At 35.3% G+C, this 23,734-nt stretch overlaps 6 protein-coding genes across 7 annotated transcripts; 3 read left to right on the forward strand and 3 right to left on the reverse strand.

Annotated features, from left to right (window-relative positions):
- The first annotated feature begins 3,553 nt into the window (after positions 1 to 3,553).
- Positions 3,554 to 5,999, forward strand: LOC106362073 (methionine aminopeptidase 1B, chloroplastic). Its single transcript, XM_013801890.3, has 10 exons — positions 3,554 to 3,783; positions 3,952 to 4,036; positions 4,286 to 4,523; positions 4,608 to 4,769; positions 4,836 to 4,877; positions 4,996 to 5,067; positions 5,170 to 5,249; positions 5,345 to 5,442; positions 5,567 to 5,614; positions 5,724 to 5,999. The coding sequence occupies exons 1-10, from the start codon at positions 3,639 to 3,641 to the stop codon at positions 5,867 to 5,869; spliced, it is 1,116 nt and encodes a 371-aa protein (XP_013657344.1). The 5' UTR covers positions 3,554 to 3,638; the 3' UTR covers positions 5,870 to 5,999.
- Positions 6,000 to 6,347: 348 nt separating this feature from the next.
- LOC106362074 (allene oxide cyclase 4, chloroplastic) lies at positions 6,348 to 7,452 on the forward strand. The gene is made up of 2 exons (XM_013801891.3): positions 6,348 to 6,739; positions 6,820 to 7,452. Exons 1-2 carry the CDS (start codon positions 6,517 to 6,519, stop codon positions 7,347 to 7,349), a joined length of 753 nt encoding a protein of 250 aa, XP_013657345.1. The 5' UTR covers positions 6,348 to 6,516; the 3' UTR covers positions 7,350 to 7,452.
- Positions 7,453 to 8,430: 978 nt separating this feature from the next.
- On the forward strand, positions 8,431 to 11,689 carry BNAC08G15800D (transcription factor HRS1). Its single transcript, XM_013799781.3, has 5 exons — positions 8,431 to 9,575; positions 9,813 to 10,087; positions 10,183 to 10,378; positions 10,496 to 10,572; positions 10,693 to 11,689. The coding sequence occupies exons 1-5, from the start codon at positions 9,434 to 9,436 to the stop codon at positions 11,041 to 11,043; spliced, it is 1,041 nt and encodes a 346-aa protein (XP_013655235.1). The 5' UTR covers positions 8,431 to 9,433; the 3' UTR covers positions 11,044 to 11,689.
- Positions 11,690 to 13,550: 1,861 nt separating this feature from the next.
- On the reverse strand, positions 13,551 to 16,699 carry LOC106360190. Its single transcript, XM_013799780.3, has 6 exons — positions 15,602 to 16,699; positions 15,201 to 15,365; positions 14,877 to 15,117; positions 14,627 to 14,793; positions 14,379 to 14,531; positions 13,551 to 14,061 (listed from the first exon to the last, which is right to left on the reverse strand). The coding sequence occupies exons 1-6, from the start codon at positions 15,638 to 15,640 to the stop codon at positions 13,717 to 13,719; spliced, it is 1,110 nt and encodes a 369-aa protein (XP_013655234.2). The 5' UTR covers positions 15,641 to 16,699; the 3' UTR covers positions 13,551 to 13,716.
- A 122-nt stretch (positions 16,700 to 16,821) lies between these two features.
- BNAC08G15830D lies at positions 16,822 to 19,066 on the reverse strand. 2 transcript variants are annotated; one of them, XM_013801892.3, is made up of 4 exons: positions 18,445 to 19,066; positions 18,206 to 18,328; positions 17,551 to 18,135; positions 16,822 to 17,094 (listed from the first exon to the last, which is right to left on the reverse strand). In XM_013801892.3, exons 1-4 carry the CDS (start codon positions 18,904 to 18,906, stop codon positions 17,029 to 17,031), a joined length of 1,236 nt encoding a protein of 411 aa, XP_013657346.1. In that variant the 5' UTR covers positions 18,907 to 19,066; the 3' UTR covers positions 16,822 to 17,028. The 2 variants fall into 2 exon arrangements, with proteins under 2 accessions (XP_013657346.1, XP_013657347.1); XM_013801893.3 differs by lacking the exon at positions 16,822 to 17,094 and having other exon boundaries at positions 17,399 to 18,135; positions 18,445 to 19,062.
- A 2,286-nt stretch (positions 19,067 to 21,352) lies between these two features.
- On the reverse strand, positions 21,353 to 22,491 carry BNAC08G15840D. Its single transcript, XM_013801894.3, has one exon. It carries the CDS (start codon positions 22,161 to 22,163, stop codon positions 21,609 to 21,611), a length of 555 nt encoding a protein of 184 aa, XP_013657348.1. The 5' UTR covers positions 22,164 to 22,491; the 3' UTR covers positions 21,353 to 21,608.
- Positions 22,492 to 23,734: the final 1,243 nt, after the last annotated feature.

Raw genomic sequence — 23,734 nt, forward strand, 5'->3', positions numbered from 1 at the left:
TTCCAGCGTTGCTATGTATTGGCTTCTTCATTAAGATAGATTTGGCATGCTACCACCGACCACTAATTTCCTTCATAGTATGAGTATTTGTAATGTACATAGTACTATAGTAGTATCAGCTATCAACTATAGCTTAGATCATGCATGCCACTTCTTTTTCCTGGCCTGTCGAAATATTAAGTACTTTACTACACACCAGAAATTTTAATTTCAAAATTAATGATAGCAATGAGGAAAAAAAAAATCCTAATGGTAAATCATTCGTGTGATGAATTATGTATGTAATGTGATTATTACCACAAAAAGAAAGGAAGTACTCTTAACCTACGTTGCATGGAATCAGAAGCGGATTCGTGGAAGCGGAAACGTTTGGAAACGTAGAAGCGAATTTTTAAAAATATTTAGGAAGCAGATACGTTTTAGAAGCGTTTATATATATATAATTTATGTATAGTTTTTAAAATCATGTAAAATATTAATATTGAATAACTTAATATGAATTTATTATGTTCAAGATCAAATATTTATTATGTTCAAGAGCAAATATATAAATTTTTATCTTCATGTTTATATTCACAAACTCCATCAATGATATTCATAATTAATTAACTATGTTTTTTATTAAACTAAGTTTTCAGTACCTAATATTCTAAAAATTTAAATGTGTCACCCCTTATGTTCTTTAAACTATATTTGCAAGCTTTCTAAGAAATTCTATTTGCAAGCATAATTCTTTATTATTAAGATCTTCCAAATTAAAGTCTTTTTTTTAAAAAAAAAGATCTTCCAAACTAAAAATATACTATTAGTGACTCAGAGTTATTTAATAAATAATATTGTGCAGAACATTACATATATTTTATCTAATGTTTTGTTTATATAATTTTACAATATTAGTTCTAGTTCTAATACTGTGTGAGAAATAAAACCAAATTGAACCTAGATGACTAAAAGAAATTGGTTAAGCCTCAAAAATTTAAACCAAAAGAACAAATACGTGGATACGTAAGCTTCTTCATTGTGGATGTTGTTGTTTTATAAACCATCGGCCATTGAAAATACAGATCACGTTTCCGATTAACATGTTGCCGCTTCCAAATCAGAAACGTATGTTTCCTCCACGTTTCCAATCATCGTTTTTAGGGAACCGCGTTTCCGTTGCGCTTCCCACCGCTTCCGTATCCACTTCCGGTTCGGAGTCGGGAATCAGAGCCTGAGTGGCGATTCCATGCAACACAGCTCTTAACTGTATCCAGTACAAAAATATGATAAAATAAATTTGATTTCTTGAATGCATGTATTCCACCATAGTTTTGTTAATCAATCACCTATTTTGTAATGATCAAATATTATATATTTGGCTGTATGAATGTCATATATAAGGATTAATCAAATTGAAAACTGATCTTCAGCTTCACTATTTTTAATTTCAATGTAGGTCATATTGTTTGAGAGAGAAGATCACTGTTATTCATAACTATTGGTTATATATCTACCACTTTTCGAAAATCTACACTATTGTGATTAGACGGGTCAAACACATCGATCCTCCCTGATATTAGTTTATACAAATTTAATTATTACAAAAAGCTAAAAATCCTTTTGAAGTATCGTTGGTCCAATGGATTAGCAACTGTGACGTTGTCATGTGTAGGTACTAATATGTACTTTCATAAAATCATAAATGTTGATTTTCATTGAATTCATATACTTATTATATATACAAATCATATTAGTAACATATTTTAATTTTTATTTATGATTTTCACTGAAGTTATAGTATGCATTCACTGTAAAAGCTTGTCAGTAATCTAGCAACGCAATAGCCACACACGAGAGATGAAAACTAATTAAATCTGTAATTAGTCTACACAAAGTTAATATAACATTAAGAAATTCATAACTCACCACCCGCATATTATATATGAGCTAGATTCTGGACCAATTTGACTATACATAAAATGAATTAACATCCATTTCAATATTCTTTTATGGTTTTGTCGTCTAATAAGCACCCATATTCGTTGTGTGCATTCTTCACATAATTAATAAGATTACATAAAAGTAACTGGAATCAAGTTTCCGAATATTCATCACTCCCAATCTACTATTAACATAACAAGACAATTGGTTACGATTCGTTTGTAAACATAAATATATTCAAACACATCAGGGTGTATAAAATATAAAATTGTGAAACGCATGATTCGTCGCCAACTTTATGTTTCCTTTTTAATAATCCTAACAAAATAGTTATCCTTGAGAAGCTTTATATATACATGCATTCAGATGTGCAACTGTTGGTCATTCTCTCTAAACTAAACCAACTATCCATTAAATCATGATTAAGAAGCTAAGCAACATAGATTACAACCAAAAACAGGAGATATGTGGGCAATACATTAAGCTTTTGAAGTAGAAACCCCCAAAGTTCATGTCTTCCAACGTGAGCTTCCTCTTAGCTTATACCTCATAAACCAATTTTTCCTTATAATATACATACATATACGAATATACAGTGAAATGTATCACATATATGTATATATATTACAATGAAACACAAGATTTGCGATCAATGTTTTCTTTTCTTGATAAAATGAAAAATATAATATATATGTGAAAATTCTAGCATATATAGATTTTTTTTTTTGTTTATTAAGCGAATTGAGGCATGTAAGAGAGAAATACTGGAGATGGCGACATAAAATATGTATGAACAATTAAAATGTTCGGATCAAACTACCCGAGAATGTAGGCTTATCTTGGAGCAATTTCTTACCATTAAAGACTCATCAACCTCCACCGAAGAAGATGGAGATTTTTAAAGATGAGTACTTAATCATATGAAATTTTATTGGCTTAATTTCGTTCAGCTTTGGACTATGAATCGATAATAAACTCAGACTAATCTTACTATAAAACTCTAAATATTTGTATTATTTTTTTCCAAGAAATATCGCAACATAGGATGATGGAGATGGTGGTGAAGAGAGATGAAAGATATAATCCATCATAGTTTTGTTCGCACTGTTACCAATCACCCATTTTGTAGGATTTTTTGGCTATAGGAAGAATGTCATACATAAGAATTACTCAAACTGAAAACTGATCTTCAGTTTTGTTCTAGTTACACTATGGCTCATATTGTTTCAAAGAGATCACAATTATTCATAATTATTTCTTATATATCTACCACTTCTCTAAAATTCTATACTTTGTTTGTGAATGTATGACTTTTTTTGCCCAAAGAATAACGCTATAAATTTGTTTACTCTTGTTTACATTGGAAAATTGTCAATTAGCCTTCTTCATGACTTGAGTTAAAAATCTGCTTCAATATTTTCAAAAGCCTATCATTTGCTCAAATGTATTTTAGCTTTAAGTGAAAGCCTAGCTGAACCGACGAAGTGCATTTAATTCCAAACGTTTTGTGGTCCTGTCCATAATCTAAAGTCCCTACAGTGTAAGTAGCCCACATAGAATAGATTATAGGCCCATGGGCCTAGCCCAATAGTCTGTACTCTCAAAATAAATATCAAAAACATTTTATAACTTTTTCCAAAAGAAAATATTAAAATTTATCGACTCGGTACAGTTTTTGATTTCTCAGGGTTCGTTTTACCAGTGAAGTTGCGAAGATGGCGTCTACAGTCTTTCTATCCAGTTTCTCGCCATCGTCGTCGTTGCAACTCCGTTCTTCTTTCAACGGCGAGTACGTATCCTCCTCGAGGAGCTTCATCGGAGCAGCTCCGTTCGCTTCCTCTTCTCTATCGCTGCTCTCCGGTTTGTCATTATCTTCTCACTGTTCATTGTCAGTTACTCTGTTCGTTTCGTTATAGCTTCTTCGCCGAGAGAATTGGCGATAGAAAGTAACAGTTACGTTATAGGAAGAGATTAAACTTCCAATTTGAATGTTGACAATTGAAGAGATTCGTCGTTATCTTCTTCTAGGTCAGAAGAACTCATATCCTCAGAGAAAACTCCACGTTTCCGCCAAGAAAGTTTCTGGATTAGAGGAAGCCATTAGAATCAGAAGGTATTATTAATCAACTCTCATTTCGTTTGTATCCAAAGATATTGCAAATCTTGATGGATTGCTAATATAATTGACATTTAACCGTGCGTTAGTGGTCGAGTGGTAGCATGGCGTTCCAGCGTCGTTAAGCGAGCTGAGTTCGAATCCGACTACACTCAGATATCCCTAACCACCTGTGATTTAACATTCTCTTCTTCCCGGGGGGGGGAGCGGTTTACCGTTTTTTTTAATATAATTGACATTTTGTAGGATGAGAGAGCTTGAGAAAACTTCAAAAGTTAGGAGAAACCCACCGTTACGACGTGGAAGAGTCTCCCCTCGTCTCCTCGTCCCTGATCACATACCAAGGCCTCCTTACGTTGAGTCTGGCGTGTTACCTGATATATCTCCTGAGTTCCAGATTCCTGGTCCTGAAGGCATTGTGAAGATGAGAGCTGCTTGCGAGCTCGCTGCTCGTGTTCTAAACTTTGCAGGAACTTTGGTTAAAGTAAGATTTTTTTTTTTTTGTTAGGCTCTCCTTGTGTGTGTATAGTGTCCTGAGTTGTTTGGTATGTGGTTTATGGTTGTGCAGCCATCTGTGACGACTAATGAAATAGACAAAGCGGTGCATGACATGATTGTTGAAGCTGGTGCTTATCCTTCGCCTCTTGGGTATGGTGGGTTCCCTAAAAGTGTGTGTACATCAGTTAACGAGTGTATGTGTCATGGGATACCGGATTCTCGACAGCTACAGGTTTGGGATTGTGCTTCAAGTCCAAGAGTTTATATGTTTACCAATAACTGTTGTTTCTTATTGTAGAGTGGGGATATAATAAACATCGATGTCACGGTTTACTTGGATGTAAGTCTTTTTAGCTTCTTTCACTTATCTGTAGACAGTTTTAGTTACAGTCTGTTTGATTCATTAAGACTTGAGACATTGAATCATATTAAAATTTGGGGATTTGAAACTGCTACAGGGTTACCATGGAGATACATCTAGAACTTTCTTCTGTGGAGAAGTAGATGAAGGTTTTAAACGACTTGTAAAGGTAGCTTTCTTTTTTCTCTCTTCATAGTGTTGTCTCTGAATTGTTCATAATAAATGTATTATGTTTAGTATGCTAATTGTTGTTTGTTTATTGTTCTGGAAGGTTACGGAGGAATGTTTGGAGAGAGGTATAGCCGTTTGTAAAGATGGAGCAAGCTTCAAGAAAATCGGCAAGCGAATAAGGTAGTAACCAATACCCATTCTTGATGGAATGAATATAACTGTGAAGATGGGTATAATTTGAGAAAACAATCTCGGTGGTTTAACGTTTCAAACAGCGAGCATGCTGAAAAGAACGGCTACAACGTGGTGGAGCGCTTTGTTGGGCATGGTGTAGGACCAGTGTTCCACTCAGAACCCTTGATTTATCATTACCGTAAGTTATATATCTTTCCTAGCAAAACTGCTCTTTTGATTGTAACACAATGTAAAACAATACTTGGATTTGTAAGTGCCAAGCATGTCGTCTTTGGTGGCTCATCTTCTATCCAAATTTGCAGGAAATGATGGGCCTGGGCAAATGGTTGAAGGACAAACTTTCACAATTGGTTAGTCAGTTTTGTTCCTCTTCCATGCCATGGTTTTCATATTTATTTTTTTGCTTGTAATGATTATAATAATAACAACAAGTTGATGGATACAATATGGGGGTTGCAGAACCGATTCTGACGATTGGAACCACGGAATGTGTAACATGGCCAGACAACTGGACTACTCTGACAGCTGATGGTGGGGTAGCCGCACAGTGTGAGCATACAATTCTGATTACTAGAACTGGTGCTGAGATTCTTACCAAGTGCTGAATCTATTCACTTTTGTCTTTCTTTCCGTTTCCCTCTTTGTTAAATGCTGATTTCTTCAGGAGGCTCTTAATGGACAATGAAATCAAATAGAATATACCTCCATATGGTTTATGATGAATCATTTTCCATCTGTCGGTTTCTTTTTAGTTTACTTTTATTAGTTTATTTGTGGTATCTGATTTTCCTAAGCTTTTAATCGCATTTTCCACATGTTGCAGAGTTTATAGATTATATAGACTACAGCATTTCCTTTCACTGCACAATAATATACGTATCAGATATTCAGATCTGAAGATTGGGTTGACTGATATTTTTAAATGTTCCACATGTTTGGTCAGGTCTTTTATTTATCAAGCTACACTAATTCTCAATTAGTATTAAGTAGTATAAACAAGTCGTGTTTCTTCCTATTTTACGTTTTATTTGTCTTTTAGTGTTTATTTATTTTAGTTGAAGCTGACAGCCACTTTCCCAGATCTACTACGCACATGCCTCATCATCATCATTTAATATAACGATCTAATACGCACAGTACTCCAGATGAAAGCATCCTATTAAAAAAAAGAAGCTCGTCTCTATCTCTTCACCACTTCAACTTTAAAAAAAAAAACAAAACAAAACCAGTTTCCTCTTTGTATCAGACAGGCATGTCTATGATCATGGCTTCCTCTGCTGCTGCTGCATCGATCTCTCTTGTAAGGAATCTCTCTCGCCATCATCAAACCCCTCTTTTGGATTACTCTAGTTCCTTCCATAATAACCTAAGGATCTCATCCAACGGTCCAGCTTTGTCCACACGATCAAGATCCACCACCTCCTCCTCCATCTTCAGAACCATGTGCAGCAGCAGCAGCGAGAACTCTAGACCCAGTAAGTAAAACAAATGAACAGATTTGAGAAAATTAAAATAGGATCTTGATTTTGACTTGGCTTTATGTTCACAATCACAGCTAAGATCCAAGAACTCAACGTGTACGAGTTCAACGAAGGCGACCGACACAGCCCCGCGGTTCTAAAACTCGGCAAGAACCCACAACAGCTTTGCATCGGCGACCTCGTCCCTTTCACTAACAAACTCTACACCGGAGACCTCAAGAAACGCGTCGGGATCACCGCAGGTCTCTGCGTTTTGATCCAGCACGTTCCTGAGAAGAAAGGCGAACGCTTCGAAGCTTCTTACAGCTTCTACTTCGGAGACTACGGTCACATTTCCGTTCAGGGACCTTACCTGACTTACGAGGACACGCTTCTCGCCATCACCGGTGGCACCGGCGTCTTCGAAGGAGCTTACGGACAGGTCAAGCTTCATCAGCTTGTGTATCCGACCAAGCTGTTCTACACTTTTTACTTGAAAGGTGTTGTCGCTGATTTGCCTGTGGAGCTCACCGGAAAACATGTTGAGCCGTCGAAGGATGTGAAGCCGGCGGCGGAAGCTCAGGCTACTCAGCTCGGGGCCACTATCCTAAACTTTACCGAATAAGTAATCATTGTGTCGTTGAGCTTTCTCTTTCTCTTGGATCTTAATGGGTCTGTTTAATGGGCCTAAATAATGGGCTTTAAAATAATGAGCCGCTTTTCGTAAATCTACTGTGCGAGTCCTGTGAATCTCTTTTTTCGTCTAAATCTATTGGCGTACCATTATCTTGGAGAAAGTTGGAATGTGGCATTAAGGTCTTTGATAGTACAGTGCGACACGTTATGCTTTACTTGGGTATAATAAGAATACAGCTAATTGATATTACCGGTCTAAACTCAAAGATATTGACATATATATACACTAACTACATTTTAATATGGATACGGATAAAACGAATTCAACAAAGTCGAGATTCTTTGACATTCCAGGTTCTATGGAAAACATCAACCCGAATGGATAAAGGGATTTTTTTTTGTTTGATCGGATAGACAGAAAGAAAACTTATACATATGTGGTTATCCTTTCCCATGTATTGGCTTCTTCATGAAGAGACATTTGTCTTTTGAGTTTAGAGTCAGTCATTAATAGTCATTTCATTACAAGGGAAAATACATAGTAGTATCAGCTATCAACTATAGCTAGATCATGCATGCAACTTTTTTTTTTTGTAAACTTTAAACCCGGGTCTATTAAAAACATAGACCTAAGCACCGGATGGAGGTACATCCTACAGATAGACCTTTTCCTGGACATTCAAATGAGCCGAAAGCAGTAGCCCATATGCGTGTGGCCAGCGAAGTTCGCCGTATTGGGTTTATTCTCTCAAGCGCCACTGGACTACCACCACTGGTTTAATGCATGCAACTTTTCTTTCCTAGTTTGTTTAAATATTTAGTACTTTACTACACAGTTTCAAAATTTATGATAGCAGTGAGGGAAAAAAATCCTTATGGCCAATCATGAGTGGTGAAATGAGTGGTGAATTATGTATGTAGTGTAATTACTAACAAAAAAAAAAAAAAGGAATTACTATAACATGGAAAATTTACGAGCAACTGTATCCAGTACAAGATTATATGATAAACTGGTTTTATTTGATTTGTTGCATGCATATATAATATAATCCAGGATAGTTTGCTCGCATTTGTTACCAATCACCCATTTTGTAAGTTTTTTTTTTTGGCTATACGAATGTCATACATAAGGATTAATCAAACTGAAAACTGATCTTCAGCTTCAGTTTTTGTTCTAATCAAACTGTGGCTCATATTGTTTCAAAGAGATCACATACTTAGACGGGTCAAACACATCGAACTTCCGTAATTTTTTATAGAAATTTAATTAGTAACAAAAAGCTAATAATCCTTTTGAATTAACAAACCAATGGCCAGCTACTGTAATGTTGTCATGTGTAGGTGGGTACTAATATGTACTTCTTTTATTACATGATAGAAGCTGATTTTCATTTTCATATAAATTTAATATACAAAATAATATTAGTAACACATTTTAACTTTTCATTTATATGACTTCCATTGAAATCATAGTCTCTGCATTCGTTGTAAAAGCTTGTCAGCATTTACGCAAGACAATACACACTCGCACAGTCACACGCAGAGATGAAAACTAATTAAATCTCTTACTCTAACACAAAGTTAATGTACCCATTAAGAAGTTCATAACTCACCACCCACGTATTATATGGCTTAGATTCTCGACCCATATTGACTATACATAAAAAAAATTCGTATCCATCTCTATTATTTTGGGTTTTGACGTTTAATAAGCATCCATCTCTTATTGTGTGCACTCTTGGCAAAATTAATAAGATTACATAACCAAAAAACCCGGAATCACATTACCGAATATTCACCACTCCCTACCTACTACTAGCATAACAAGACATGTATCAAATTGGTTACGTTTCTTTTACAAACGTAAATATTTTTAAACATATCAAGGATTCGTCTTGTAACGCGACGGGCCGACTTTATGTTTTTTATTCTCTCAGAATAGAGATCCTTGTGATGCTTTGTAGAGCCATATATATACATGTATTCAGATCTGCAAGTATTGATCATTCTCTCTAAACAAAAGTAAATCTCAATTAAAAGGTGGATTATTTTTTTCTTCCTTCATCACCGCCAATGATTAAGAAGCTAAGCAACATGGATTACAAGCAGAAACAGGAGAGATGTGGGCAATACATCGAAGCTCTTGAAGAAGAACGACGCAAGATTCATGTCTTCCAACGTGAACTTCCTCTTTGCTTAGACCTCGTAACCCAAGGTACGTATAAATGACATACTTATACTGATATACAATGAACTGTATTTGTTTATATACATACATATTACATATATATGTATTACAAAGAAGTTTGATCAAAAATGTATTAGAAATGCAAGATTTGCGATCAACGTTTTCTCTTTATTGATAAAATGAAAAACATACCATATATATATGTAAAAAATTTACCATCTATTAAAACCTAAATTTTTACTTTAATTTATTTTGTTTGTTAAGCAATTGAGGCATGCAAGAGGGAGTTGCCGGGTACGGCCACAGAGAATATGTACGGACAATCAGAGTGCTCCGAGCAAACGACCGGAGAATGTAGACCTGTCTTGGAGCAATTTCTAACCATTAAAGACTCATCAACCTCCAATGAAGAAGAAGAATTAGACGATGAGCACGGAAATCATGATCCGGACAATGATTCTGAGGACAAGAACATGAAATCTGATTGGCTTAAATCTGTACAGCTCTGGAACCAACCTGACCCTCTTCTCCCAAAAGAGGTGATTATATTAGAGAATCCATATCATAATTAAACTCATTCTAATCTTTACTACAACGCTCTAAATATTTGCTATCATGTGTGTTCACTGTTCAGGAAAGAACGCAAGAGAAGATGGTGGACACGGTGGTGAAGAAAGATGAAAGTATGAAGAAAGAGGCGATGGCTAACGGTGGAGAAAGAAGGAAGAGAGAGGCGGAGAAAGATGGAGGAAGAAAGCAGCGAAGGTGTTGGTCTTCGCAGTTGCATAGGCGCTTCTTAAACGCTCTGCAACACTTAGGTGGACCTCATGGTGCGTTTTAATATTTATATACGAGTTAATTAAATTTTCTAGTGATTTAGATCAATAGTTTGGTATTAGGATTCATAAAAGTTTAGTTGAGATGTTTATTTTGGTTCCATTTTGCAGTTGCTACGCCGAAGCAAATCAAGGAGTTAATGAAGGTTGATGGATTAACTAATGATGAAGTCAAAAGCCATTTACAGGTAAATACTTTTAAACATGTACAATTCTTTCTTTCTATAATTTGATGTATAAATCTAGGCACGTATAAAATCTATTCTACAAAAAAAACTGATGTTTATTAATTTTTTGGGATATAATAGAAATATAGACTGCATACAAGAAGACCAAGCCAAACAGTCCCTAACAACGGAAACTCTCAAACGCAACATCTCGTAGTCGTCGAGGGCATATGGGTTCCAAAATCTGACCACTCTACAGGCAGGACCACCGGAGGAGCCACCACTAGTGGCACCACCACCCGGTCCACCACCGGGATATATGAAGCAATGGCCGCACCACCACTGCCACAGTGGCCGAGCCATTCCAATTTTAGACCGTCCATTATCGTGGAAGAAAAAGGATCGGGAAGCCCAAGCGAAGAGGTGGTGGTCCGATGTAGCTCGCCAGCGATGTCTTCTTCTACCCGCAACCATTACGTCAAGAATATTTAGTTTTTTTCTTTTCCTATTCTCTCTAATGTTTTGGTTCATTTTATTATATACTATTTTGGTTTCTTCGAGTTAAAATTTGACACCGTGAGGAAAAAGAGTGTATAGAGGTTTGCACCGAAAGCAATACTATATATTTTACTCAGGAATAGTGCCATTTTAATTTTCTAGTTGATTCGAATCTTTCTTGTTCAATTCTTTTTCCAATTTTGTTGACTTGTTATATTTTTATTTTCATTAAATTATACACAGTTTGATAAATATGTGGAAACGAAATTGTTTTGTTGTGTTGTTGTTATTACCAAAATTTTAGTATGGCGTGTTAATGGCAATGTTTCTTTTAGTAAGTAAATATTATTGTGGCTGCTGCTTGTTTTCGTTAACGCAAAATTTACGGCACTAGTTAAATTATATAAATGATCCAGAGTACATGCTCATATTAATATTTTGTGTAGTACTCCCTCCGTTCCTAAAAAATCTATGTTATAGTTTTTTCACACTTATTAAGAAAACATTTAAAATTGTATTTTCCAATACATTGTTTTCCTTAATTAGCTATTTTCAATAACTTTTAACCAATGAAATTTTATTAAACACAATTGTATTTTTTGAAAAGTACAATTTTTCATTAATTAATGTCTTGAAAATGCAAAAAATGTATCTTTTTAAAACAAAATTTTTTTCTAAAAAATGGATCTATAAGGAACAGAGGGAGTATATATGTATACAGCTAGTATGAACATGGCGGCAGAGTCGAGAGCAAAGGTATCTTAACAGGATATACTAAGTTTTTGTCGACCATATTATATAAAGATGCACACAATCACATGACAACAAAATTGATTTTATTATGATAACAATAAAGACCCGGAGGGGGACCTTATTGAATTGGTTGCATACTTGCATTCAAGGGACGAATATGCTCGGACCCGAAATGTATAACCTACTATAACTATAATTTTAAACTATTGTCAACAATTTTAATTTTTTTTGAAAATTGATTCTCACGTTGTTGAATATTATTACAAATATGCACGATAGCTACGATGTCCTTGTCGAAAAGTATATTCTCTGCTTCTGGTTCGGAGAAGACTTTTATTCATTGAATAGATATGGTTAGATCACTTAATATATTTGCCTATTTGGACAGTATCTCTCAGAATCTTGAATTAATCTAAAGATTCTTTTAATCAATTGTTTATCAGCCGTACCGGTGCCATGTGGCCTTCTAAAAACCTTATGTATGTATCAGATTGATTATTGATCTGAAAAATATAAAAAGTGTAACAATATAACAAAATATAAAAAAGTGTAACAATATAACTTTTTAATAAATATCTACTAAAAACCTTTTTAGGACGTTTACTAAAAACCATTATTCTCTTTTTATGCTCTATGTTTTTTTCTTTACTTTTATATTTAGATTTGTTTGAATTTAGATGAAATATATATATTTCCATTTTGAGAGCAAGTTTTTTTAAAATCACGCAGAATGTCAATAAGATGGTTTCGTTTTCAAGATCGGATCAACCTGGCTAGAAATTCCATGTGCAGAATAAACAAACGAATTAGATAAGAACTTTATATATATATTGTATTGACGACAGATCCAAATGACCGGGAATCAGATTATGATTTCAGTTAAGAAACAATAATGAAGGATGGCTAAGCTTTACGCATGAGTTAATGCGACCTTTCCACAAGTTAAAGGACAAAATGGCTCTTGATACTTATTTAAAGAACAGTAGTTATCACTGAAACAAGGGAAAATACAGATAGCTAATTAATCAATCAACAAACTCCAGTGCTTTTATTGGTCTATGTCCAAACATTTTAAAAATCAAATACATGGAATATTCGAATTGACCTAATTTAAGTCGTTATCCTAAACTTGTAGGAAGAGTACAAATTTATACAGGACCTTAACTTTATCATCTTTTGTATACAGTAAGTACGTGCTTATCTTGTCTTAATCCTTAGCTAGCAAAATGTTTGACATTATGAAATTAATTTTGTTTTAATCCTCAGCAAAATGGTTGACATAGTGAAACTAATCTTGTTTTAATCCTCATCAAAATGGTTGACATTGTGAAATTTATCTTTGACTATGTAATAGCCTTTCGAAGATTATTCTTCCTGACTCGTAGAAACATGGAAAATTACTTTTGAAATTGTTTAAATTAATATAGTGAGATAATAAGAAATATATGCATTGTCATCATCACATGTATTATAAGAGTCATTTAAGATATATATAGTACACAGTCTTCAGACAATCTGTGTCTGTATATTATTTGAAGGTCATATTATTGGTTCTGACTTTTGAGTTCTGAAATCAGGCAAGAACGAGATCTTCCAACGAGAATAATCTTTCAACCTTTTTGTCCAAGGTTTCGGGCTTGATGGGCCAGTATGACTTTAGGCTAAACCTATCTTTAGTCCTCAATCAGATGCCCAAATACTCTCTCAGTGATCATTACTCATTACAGTCTATAGAAAGTTTGACAATATCATAAAAAAAAAAAATTCTACTAATTGATCAGAGTATATAACTTAATTAGTCTATTACACAGCTTAATTTGTTCTCAATACCTCAGAAGACGAAACAAAAAATAGTAAGATACTGCACACAATTATCCCAGCCCAAAAAGATAGAGAGTATAGTTGATGAACCTTCTACTTGAACCGAAGCTCTTGTTCCCATCTTGTGGGAATGTAAGGAAAGAGTTTAACAATCGTTTCACCTTTAGGAAAAGGCAACTCTGTTTCTACTGGAATCCTCTGTAAAATGAAATCGTTTAGCTTCTCATACTTCGCCATTTTTTTGCGTACTTCGTCTCTCTCGTTCTTGAATATTGTTATCCACTTGTCTTCTTTTGACGGCATACTCCTCCTAGCCGCTGCTAATGCACGCCGGAGAACACCAACTGCTTCACCTACTCTCTCTTCGGATTCAAGCACTTCCGCTAAGTGTTTTTGGCTCTTTAGCTCGTGTAAAGCTCTCATTGCTGATACATATTCCTATATGGACATATCATCAGTCATCAGTGTTTTAAACCGGCACCAAGAGCAAGTAGATCATAAGCGGAACGATTTTTCTAAACCGATTTTTTTAATATTAGGTTTAGAAAGCGTCTAATTACCACCTAAAACATTGATCATCACCTTAATGATGGATGTGTACTTTATGTATAATATAAATAGAGATTTGCTACTCCTATAGGTTCTAATGAATATTAGAAGCAAACTAAGATCAGTATTTAGATATAACAACAAGATGAGTTTCACCAGTCGCTTCTTCTTCACGTATAGTTATATTTAAAAGATAGGGGACTTACTAGGAAGCGAGACGATAGGTCTTTACATTCTCCATTAGCTCTAGATGACAAATGAGCAGAGGCTTCAGAGAGCATTTGTGTAGTACCGTAGTGCAATTTCGACAATAGGCTTGCGCTTCTACCACTTTCTTCAGCGTTCTTTGTAGTTACAGCCTATTAAAGAAACATGTCTCACTGTTATCATCAATTTCTTCAGCTTTCTGGAGAGAAGTTTGTGCAAATTAATTAAAGTTAAGAGAATCACTGACCTGACCTTCAGCTAAACAGAGGAGACTTAAAGAAGAGCAAAGCGAAGGAGTTAGTTCTGGAAGCTTCCCTTGAGGCAAAGAAGGTAGCAATGAAGGAAGAAGCTCATGAGAAAGATGATGGAAAACTCCAGATGCTTCTCGGTAAAGTGTTATTGATTTCTTGACATCTGTTGTGTAATCATTAGGAAGCAAACTTATGAATGTAGTGCATAAGACAAAAAAGAAGAAGGTGTTTTAAAGACAGACTAACCTGTGGATACTAACTCCATGGCTCTCTCACGGAGCTTAAGTGCGTAGAAGTAAATAACCATTCCAAGCTCGAACATTATGTTATCGACTTGAAAGAACTTCGGACACTTACGCTGAATCAAGGTCTGAGAGATCAAACCACTACTCCATCTTATCTTAAGACCAGAAACGTCTTTAATCTTGTCAGCGTCATGCACTAAGTTGAAGAGTAAAGGAAGGTATTCTCCAAGTTTAAGGAGATCCTGAATAACAATAACAAAATCAAAACTTGAGCTACAAGAAAGAAATATTTGGTTTAGAACTACGAGTTTTTTTTTTTGCTGACCTGCTCACATGAAGTAATTCCTCTGTTCATCTCTCTTGCAATAGCATCAGTGACGTTGCTGGTTCTGTTAACAGATTCCTCAACTGCTTTACGCTTGGAGCTTAAGTTTTTGACTTCTTGTAGAGTTGTTGGACCATCACATGATAACACTTTCTCCAACACAATCTATTTTTAGGTAACAATAATCAGACAAAAAAAGTTATACAATGGTATGTAACACAAAGACCCTAAAACCAGGATCAAAATCTCCATTAACTAGTGTAAGATATTCAACCATCTAAATCTCAGGATCAAACACTTATTTAACACAAAAACCCCTAAAATCAGAATGTGGACTCGGACAACGTTCAAGAGATATGATCCCACAAACATAATCAAAGGAAAATAAATAAGGATTATACCTCTTTTGTTTTAGGTTCTGGAATTAGGTATTGCATCATCGTCTTCTTCTCTTCCAGACGCTTGATTACGTAACTAGCGCACACCAGAACGAAACAAAATAAAACAAAAAATCTTCGAAACTCGAGAAGTTATTTATTGATTGGTTTATTAATACTCAACAAAAAAAAAAACTATTCCTGAGAGTGTTTGGAAACTCTTTTTTTTTCAGGAGACTTCAGATTTTTTTTTTGGTTTCCTAATCCTAATGTGATTAGTCAAAGTGTGGATAACAAATAGAAGCTGAAAAGGAAATTTCTTAGAATTGAAAAACAGAGAGCGAAGTGTGCAACAACAAGGCAAGTGAAATCATCATCAAAACATTATTAATGTAAGAATCGAACTGAAAACTTCAAAACGACCTTTGATCATCAGCATATTTATTTATATGAGATTTTGAACTTTTCGAGGGTGTTTCGATCGCTTTTGTAGGTCAATATTTCTGTAATTTGGTTCTTCGTTTCCTTTTTCGACAAGGGTTTGACTTTTGATGAATTAGTCTTCGACTTTAAATAAAGAAAAAAAGAAAGAAAGAGCTTACATAAGCCCATGGGCTTGAAGCAGACGACCCAATAAGTTGGACTAATTTAAGAGTATTCGGACTATTACTAGTTTAATTACCGAAATCCGTAATTATATGTCTCTTTTATTTACAAAACGGCATCCACTCTTTCTAACAAACACAGTAACACGTCTCTAAAGACATATAAGTTATTTATTGTTCATTCTCAAATTTTATAAGAACAGTTTTTGTTTTTTTTTCAAAAAAAAAAAAAAAAGAACAGTTTTTGTTATATAATTCTATAAATTCAAAAAAAAAGAATTAATCATGTAAAAACGTTCTTTATAAATAGCATAATTTCTTAAAGATGAAGAAGAAATTCAAATATTTTCATTCACATTTTTGTCCTATATCGTTTAGACTCATAGTATTTCTAGTATAAAGAAATTCTTTTTTTTTCAATATAGAATCAAAGACCGGAAAAAAGTGCTCAATTGTTGCAACCTGGATACTGTAACAAGGCCCGACCCAGTTCTATTTGGCACCTAAAGTCCAAAATCTATAAACTTATTTATAAAAAAAATGTGGATAAATATGTAAGAACAGAAAGTTGAACGAATATCCATAAATTACAAGCAATGGCTCAAACCACTGCATCACTATGAATTTTTACAAATTTTCTGCCTCTAAAATAGATAACATATTTTGCCGCCTAAAACAAGAGCTTTACTCGTTTAGCTCAGGGCCCGAACCTGACTCTGACAGATAACTCACCCAAAGGTACTAAGGAATTTAAGGTGCAAAACCCGGACTCGATAGTCTAGTGGTATCTACCCCTTGGGGAGGTCAGCTGTTCGATTCGCAGGGCGGAGAGGCGTGCCCAGGGCCCTAACCGGTACAGGCAAAGGCTGGCGCCGGGCCTAGGTGGTGGGCTGGCCGAAGGTTGGCCAACACCTGGTTAAACAAAAAAAAAAAAAAAAAAAAAATTAAGGTGCAAAATTATACATCTTCACAAGTTTCCTCTTTCAAACTACATTAACTAAGCGGTAATGTTTGAATAATGTGACTTGGTAGGAGGAGCTTGGAGTTGAATATGATGAATATGTCGGTCTAAGTCTTCAGGCTTATTCTGACCTCATCCAACATGGTAAAAAAGAGGGGGCATGGGCCAGTAATTTCCAGGCGATTTCTTAGAAATTTCTCTCTCAGGTCAATTTCATTCTAAAAACTTTTCATGAATATAGAAAACATACGCAACTTTTCAACGTTATTGAAATCTTATATCCATTAAAAGAACAATATTCTTACACCCTTGACCAAGAAAAGAAAACACAGAAAAATATTATACAAAACTCAGTCATCAAAGATGCACCTGATTAACAAAACTTAAACTTCTTAGTATCCACGTACCTGTCTTGTCCTGACTGAAACCGGACCCTTCAAACCAACTTTACGCATAAAAGGATCTCCAACCGAGTGAACCGTGTGGTCCACATGTCCTGTATCTCTATTTGGAAGATCCATAACATGTTGCTTCTCTTTAACATTAGTAGTAGTATTGGGCTTAGTAGTATATTGGATTTCTTCCTCACTATCATAGATTACAACATCCTTCTCCAACAACTTCACAGGGTCTTCTCTAAACGACATCACTGGGACATCCTCAATAATTTCATCTGAATCCGACATAGACCTCTTGGATTCTGACCTCAAATCAACCTCACCTCCTCTAAAATCATCAGCATTACCTTCTTGTTCTGATATCTTGTTTTCAGAACCACTAAATGAATTTCCCCCAGCACGCGGAGAAAACTGAGAAAGCTCCACAGCAGCTCGTGCAGCGTCTGCTGCATGAGCCGCTGACTCAAACGCTGCTTGTGCAGCATCAGCCACATCTTTGTACTTCTTCTTTCCTCTCTTTACCGAATCAGATAACTCATATCCTTCTCCATCCTCACTTGTTAACTCAGCCTTAGGAACATCTGACGATTTTATCTGCATAGAACATAAAATTTGATTAGAAACATAACTTTCACTCTGTTTTCGTTTGTGGTTAATTACATACCTCAGTGGAAGTAGAAGAAGCTTCTTCTAGTTTCAGAACGATGTTGTTCTCTGCAGCTATCTCCTTCAGAACCTTCATTCTAACCTCTCTCGGTGGATGTCTTGTCGACAACTTCTGAATTATCTATAGTAGTAATAAACATAAATACAATAAAATATGTAAGTATATTGTTCTGTATTTATAGATATGTAACGTGCTAAATACGTTATTGGGTTAAATGCAAAATCAAAGTTGCTTACTGTGGGATTAACTCCACAATTACTGCGCAACTGAATGGACCGAGCAGCCATATCTTTCCCAAAACGTGAGATCAAAACATTACGAATCTCTTGAAGCTCAGGAAACTCTCCGATTCTAGAAGCTGCAAAGAGCAAACCGGAGACAGCTTCAAGAATCTCATCAGGACAATCTCGGTTGTGTTCGAAGAGGTGCACACGGTCGATCAAGAGAGTGAAGTAGCCATGGACGAAGAAGAGAACGTCGAGGGTGTTTTGGTCTTTTATGACTTGGTCGACTCTGTGGTAAGCGTTCTCGTGGTGGCCGAGTTTAAGAAGCTCGGTGACGTCAGAGGTGGCTTGGGAACATCTAACTTGACGTTGGTTCTTGAGGATAGAGAGCCTCGTGATAGCTAAGTTGAGGAGAGACTTGAACTTGTTGGTTTTGAAACTCCGACCAAGCAAAGCGTCAAGCTTCTTCCCCATTTGCTCTGCTACAAGCTGTAGAGGAGAGAAACCGAGAGAGAATAGGTTTATGTGATCTTCCGTTTGAATGTGAATTATAATAAGGAAGGAAAAAGAAGACGCGTTACGTCGTAAGACGACTTCTTAGCGACGAAGTTTTCCTCTAGGTTGAAAAAACGACCTGAAGATAAAGTTGCGTGCGAAACGATAAAAGACAATAGTGACCGCTATTGAAGTTTCTTATTAATACTATTGAATAAGAGTTGTTAGACAATGTTGGAAGTATTACTCAGAAATAATATTTTGCCCATTTAAATTCTTGTTCTTCAGTTATTTTCAGTAAACTTCTAATAAATGGAAAAAGAAAGTATTACTCAGAAATAATATTTTGCCCATTTAAATTCTTGTTCTTCAGTTATTTTCAGTAAACTTCTAATAAATGGAAAAAGAATAACCTAAAAGTTTCAGCACAACAATACGAATACAATTGTACTTACACTCGTATGCTTGAGTAGATAAATTGTCACTGATACCAGTATATCCACATCTGAACCCGCCATAACTTGTACCACTCTCAAAACATCAAATGGTGAAAAATTCAGGTTCTACACATCTCCCAAATCAGAATTCCCATAACGCAAGTTATGGTACGTATAATGTGGAATGATACATTCCGATGAGGACGGTCGTGTCTGTATTAGTTTTTAAAAAACTGTTATAAATATACATTTGGATAGAAAAAACGTATAAAAGAGTCTATTTTGGTCAGTACTATGCATTGTAAATCACATTTCAATAGTTCCAACTTTTATGGTTTTATCACTCTGTTTGTAGCTTTGTACTTTAGAAACTGTAAACGAAACATGTTTCGCATTACAATTTACAAAAGTTATGAAATAGACACAAGACAACTCTCACTGTTACGGGTTTTAATATTGCAATTTATTTAAGACTGATAGGTCATATATAGGTTGTTTGAACTGTAAAGGCACTATTAACCTTTTTGCCCATGAGAGATCAGCCATTAGAAAACACACGATTCCTCTTTATTAGGTTTGACAACAAATTATACAGCAAAAAATGAAAGCCTTAGACTTCTACAACTCATCTCAACGGAACTTTCCACATCATAAACATTTTCTTAATAATGATAGTAATGTTGTTATCATGATTAAGAGAGGCTTTTACTTCTGTTAGGTAGGAAAAACATGTAAAGAGTTGTTCAATTACAAACTCCATGGCTTTTCACACAAAAAAAACTTCGAGACTATTAAATCTTCCACTAATCTCAATTATCTCATGACACTCACGTAAATCAAATATGTTTTAAATGTTTTGTAACTCTAGATATGGAAAACAAGCATCTAGTGCTACCCCTTTTTTTTTTGGTACATACACAAGTCGTCCCTCAAACTCGATGTACATCTAAATGATATTACGTATACTACCCACCTGCCAAACATTAGTGGACAAAAACTTGCATCATTGTTCCCTATCTCTAACAAACAGACATCTCCAAAGTCATCTCCTACATATGTATCAAACCCAACCATCATTCATTCGTTTCGCAACCGCTCAAAAAGACAGAAATCAAGACGAAGGCCTCGTGGTGGTTATTTGTAGTGGTCGTTCATTTTGGGCCTTTTGGGCTATATACTAGATGATTCATGGGCTATTTTTCGCCTTTGTCAGAAAAATAAATCAGGTTTGTCATCAGATGTTAAAGAATCAGCCAAAATTAACAGAGAGAATTTTTATACTAACATTTTCCACTGTCTTAAAAATCGGCCGCTACGAGTTAGTTTTCAGTTCCGATTTATGCCAAATCGATTTAAAAAATTGAATATCCGATTTTTTCTGCCTAAACCGTTTAATCTATTCTTTTTTATATTATTATTCTATTTTTATTTTCTTTTTAATAATATTTTTATTTATTTGTTTGATCTAAAATTTTATAAATATCATTCATCTTCATAATTTAGATGAAAATTATACTATACTCCCTCTGTTTTTAAAAGATATATATTCTAGACTTTTCACATATATTAAAAAAAATCATTAAATATGGATTGTTTTTTGTGAATAACAATTTTTCATAATTTTATCCAATAGAAATTCAATAAACACCATTAATTTTTTTTAAACTTACAATTTTTCATAAAATCATACATTGAAAAGGTAAAAAATGTATCTTTATGAAACAAATTTTTTTTTTAGAACATACATCTTTTAGAAACGGAAGAAGTATTAAGTTTATATATTCTATTTATGTGTTTTATACAATCTTAAACATGAAAATGTATTAATGTTATATGATTAACATGTTTTATAACATAATAAACAATCTAAAAATTTTACTCCGCATAATTTTCGATTAATCCCCAATTCTTTTTTAAGCGATAGGTCCATCTCAACTATCCGACTAGGGCGTTCCCGAACGAGGACATTTTCACATTAACAAAAACTATTCAAAGAGAGAAGATAATTAAAGGTCTGGGAGGAACAAACGAATTCGCACACATACTAATCTAGAAAGTTACACCCACTAACAAAATATTTAACTTTCCTAATAACAAAATATTTAAATTTCCTAATCCTCATAATTAATAATCCATAGAAATTAACCACCATCTACCGTAGGGTAGGGGTAAAAAACGGCAGGGAAGCCAAACGCTTTACAAACGGCATCGTTTTTAATTTCCTACCTAAGAAAAACGTTCGTTTTATTCCGCCGGTAAAGACTCCGGCCGCCACGAGAATAGATCGCCGGAATCAAAACATTCGCCGGAAAAATCAAACAGCCCCTCAACGGTGACGTAATCTCCACCATCTCCGACGCCGGAACCGAAATCTAAAGAGCCGTAATCCGGCACGTGATCCTCGAACCCCCATAACTCGTCGATTCCCGACGAATCCGACGACGCTCGTACCAAATCCGCCACCGTCTCCGTCGTCTCCACCTCCTCCACCACGGAAACCGGTGGAGGCGGCGGTGGCAGCCCGAGCTCATCGTCCGAAGCCTCTAGAAGGTAACCGAGATCCGGCTGAGTCTCGCCGCGGGGCTGCGCCGAAGATAACTCGTCCTCGAAACTCTTCATAACCGAGTCGAGATCTTGACTCACCGGTTCGGGATCCGAGTCATCGAAAACGTCGAATAAATCATCTCTCAGCCTCTTGACCTCCGGTGAGTCGAGAACCGCGCCGTCAGACTCGTCCCTGACTCGCTTTTTATCGGTTGGCTCAGCTGAGTCAGTCCGAGTTAGCGTCTCCTCCGCCATAGAATATCAGTTACGTTTTTTTTTTTGTTCGCTGAAACTTTTTTTTGCTTAGTGGCAGTATCGAAATTAGTGGGAGATAGAGGTGCAGGATGGGAAAGAAGGGAACACGAGAATTTATAGTAGGAGACGAGAGAGAGGAAGATTAAAAAAACGTAAAGAGAGACGCGTGAGATGTGACGGATTGTTAGGCGCGTGGGAGAGCGAATCCTTTGGAAACACGGAGCCCTCGCTTTGTTATTTCTTTTTTTTTTTTTTAGTCTTTTCTGGTTTCTTATCTTTTTATTAGTTCTAAAGATATTTTTTTTGAAAACTTCCATATGTCACTTTCTAATTTTCAAAGTATTATTAATCGGATTGAATTCGCACTTGAGGTCCGGTCACGTTCCAGTGCACATGCCCAGTCAATTATGCCCTCTGGATATTTCTTTTTTTAACATGCCTTCTTGATTTTTCAAACTAATTTTCTAATAAAAATCTCAAACTTTGAATGTTTGAACTTTTACATTATTTTTTCTGTATATGCAATTTTCTTAAAGTATACCAATAGATTTCAAAACATATGTTTCTGGTATGCTCTGTGAACTTCTTTTATTTTACTCTTATTCATTCATTACATGCGTGTTTGCTTGTTAAGTGAGCGAGCTAGATCCATTATGCAACCACTCTGCATATGCATCCCTTGAGTGTTTTTATTTCAAGCTGTGGAAGTATTTCACAAGACTGTAAATACGAAATACATGTTAGATCAAATTGTTTTACCTAATATAGCGGTTGTAGACTTTGGGTGGTCCGTGAGCACCATTGGGCATATTGATTCAACTTCATCTACTATGGACCTATGGTACAGTTCACAGTTTAAACTGACAGAACCAAAAAAAAAGACAGAAAAGAATGGATCATGTATATATATAGTGTGATTCAAGCTTTTGTCTATTGTTTATGTTAATCCACTAGTATAAGTCGAGTTATGTGAAAGCATTTTTGTATGGAAGATTTAGCTTCGCGTATGACATATATCTATGTCTGAAATCATATTTTGAGTATCTACACGTAAACGTAATAGATTTTTTTTGGCACAGATGCTTTACGAGATTTTTACTTTCTAAGACACATTATGACTTATGAATTACACATATAGACACATTCCACTGGTAAGACACTTTATGGATGTGTATTGTCCTTCATGCCCTCAAACTAGACCAACTATCTCATCTAATTAATTAAAAGACTATTTCTTATTATTGAAAAATCACGAGTCACATATTTTCTCTCCATTCTCGATTTCAAAACTCAGATCCACTTTCTCTTTCCCAAATTCCCAACCCTAATTTCGAATCTCTCCCATTCTTCCTTCATCGTTCGTCGAAGCACACCATAAACCCAGATTTTTCGATGCTTGTTTTGTTTCCATGATTCCCTCTCCAGCTTTCTACCTAGGCCATCTTCCTCCGCTTCCCGATAATTATTAGAAAACCCTTTTAATATCTTCAACAAACCATGATGAAATCGAAGCCAAATAAGAAAGAGAATAAATCCAAGACTTTTGAGGAACCAACCCATCGCAAACCGCA

Source organism: Brassica napus, chromosome C8, assembly GCF_020379485.1.
Source record: "Brassica napus cultivar Da-Ae chromosome C8, Da-Ae, whole genome shotgun sequence".
Classification (NCBI taxonomy): domain Eukaryota; kingdom Viridiplantae; phylum Streptophyta; class Magnoliopsida; order Brassicales; family Brassicaceae; genus Brassica; species Brassica napus.

Bases quoted from the DNA above. Each gene is read 5' to 3' on its own strand.
- BNAC08G15830D (XM_013801892.3), bottom strand. From the start codon at position 18,906: ATGGGGAAGAAGCTTGACGCTTTGCTTGGTCGGAGTTTCAAAACCAAC. The intron at 18,329-18,444 runs GTAAGCAACTTT...TTACTACTATAG, and splicing joins ATTGTGGAGTTAATCCCACA to ATAATTCAGAAGTTGTCGAC. The intron at 17,095-17,550 runs GTACGTGGATAC...TTGTTTAACCAG, and splicing joins TTTCAGTCAGGACAAGACAG to GTGTTGGCCAACCTTCGGCC.
- LOC106360190 (XM_013799780.3), bottom strand. From the start codon at position 15,640: ATGATGCAATACCTAATTCCAGAACCTAAAACAAAAGAG. The intron at 15,366-15,601 runs GTATAATCCTTA...ACCTAAAAATAG, and splicing joins CAGAACCTAAAACAAAAGAG to ATTGTGTTGGAGAAAGTGTT. The intron at 14,062-14,378 runs GTAAGTCCCCTA...ATGTCCATATAG, and splicing joins ACCTATCGTCTCGCTTCCTA to GAATATGTATCAGCAATGAG.
- BNAC08G15800D (XM_013799781.3), top strand. From the start codon at position 9,434: ATGATTAAGAAGCTAAGCAACATGGATTACAAGCAGAAACAGGAGAGA. The intron at 9,576-9,812 runs GTACGTATAAAT...TTGTTTGTTAAG, and splicing joins CTTAGACCTCGTAACCCAAG to CAATTGAGGCATGCAAGAGG. The intron at 10,088-10,182 runs GTGATTATATTA...TTCACTGTTCAG, and splicing joins ACCCTCTTCTCCCAAAAGAG to GAAAGAACGCAAGAGAAGAT.
- LOC106362073 (XM_013801890.3), top strand. From the start codon at position 3,639: ATGGCGTCTACAGTCTTTCTATCCAGTTTCTCGCCATCGTCGTCGTTG. The intron at 4,524-4,607 runs GTAAGATTTTTT...ATGGTTGTGCAG, and splicing joins TTGCAGGAACTTTGGTTAAA to CCATCTGTGACGACTAATGA. The intron at 5,250-5,344 runs GTAGTAACCAAT...CGTTTCAAACAG, and splicing joins AAAATCGGCAAGCGAATAAG to CGAGCATGCTGAAAAGAACG.
- BNAC08G15840D (XM_013801894.3), bottom strand. From the start codon at position 22,163: ATGGCGGAGGAGACGCTAACTCGGACTGACTCAGCTGAGCCAACCGAT.
- LOC106362074 (XM_013801891.3), top strand. From the start codon at position 6,517: ATGTCTATGATCATGGCTTCCTCTGCTGCTGCTGCATCGATCTCTCTT. The intron at 6,740-6,819 runs GTAAGTAAAACA...TCACAATCACAG, and splicing joins CAGCGAGAACTCTAGACCCA to CTAAGATCCAAGAACTCAAC.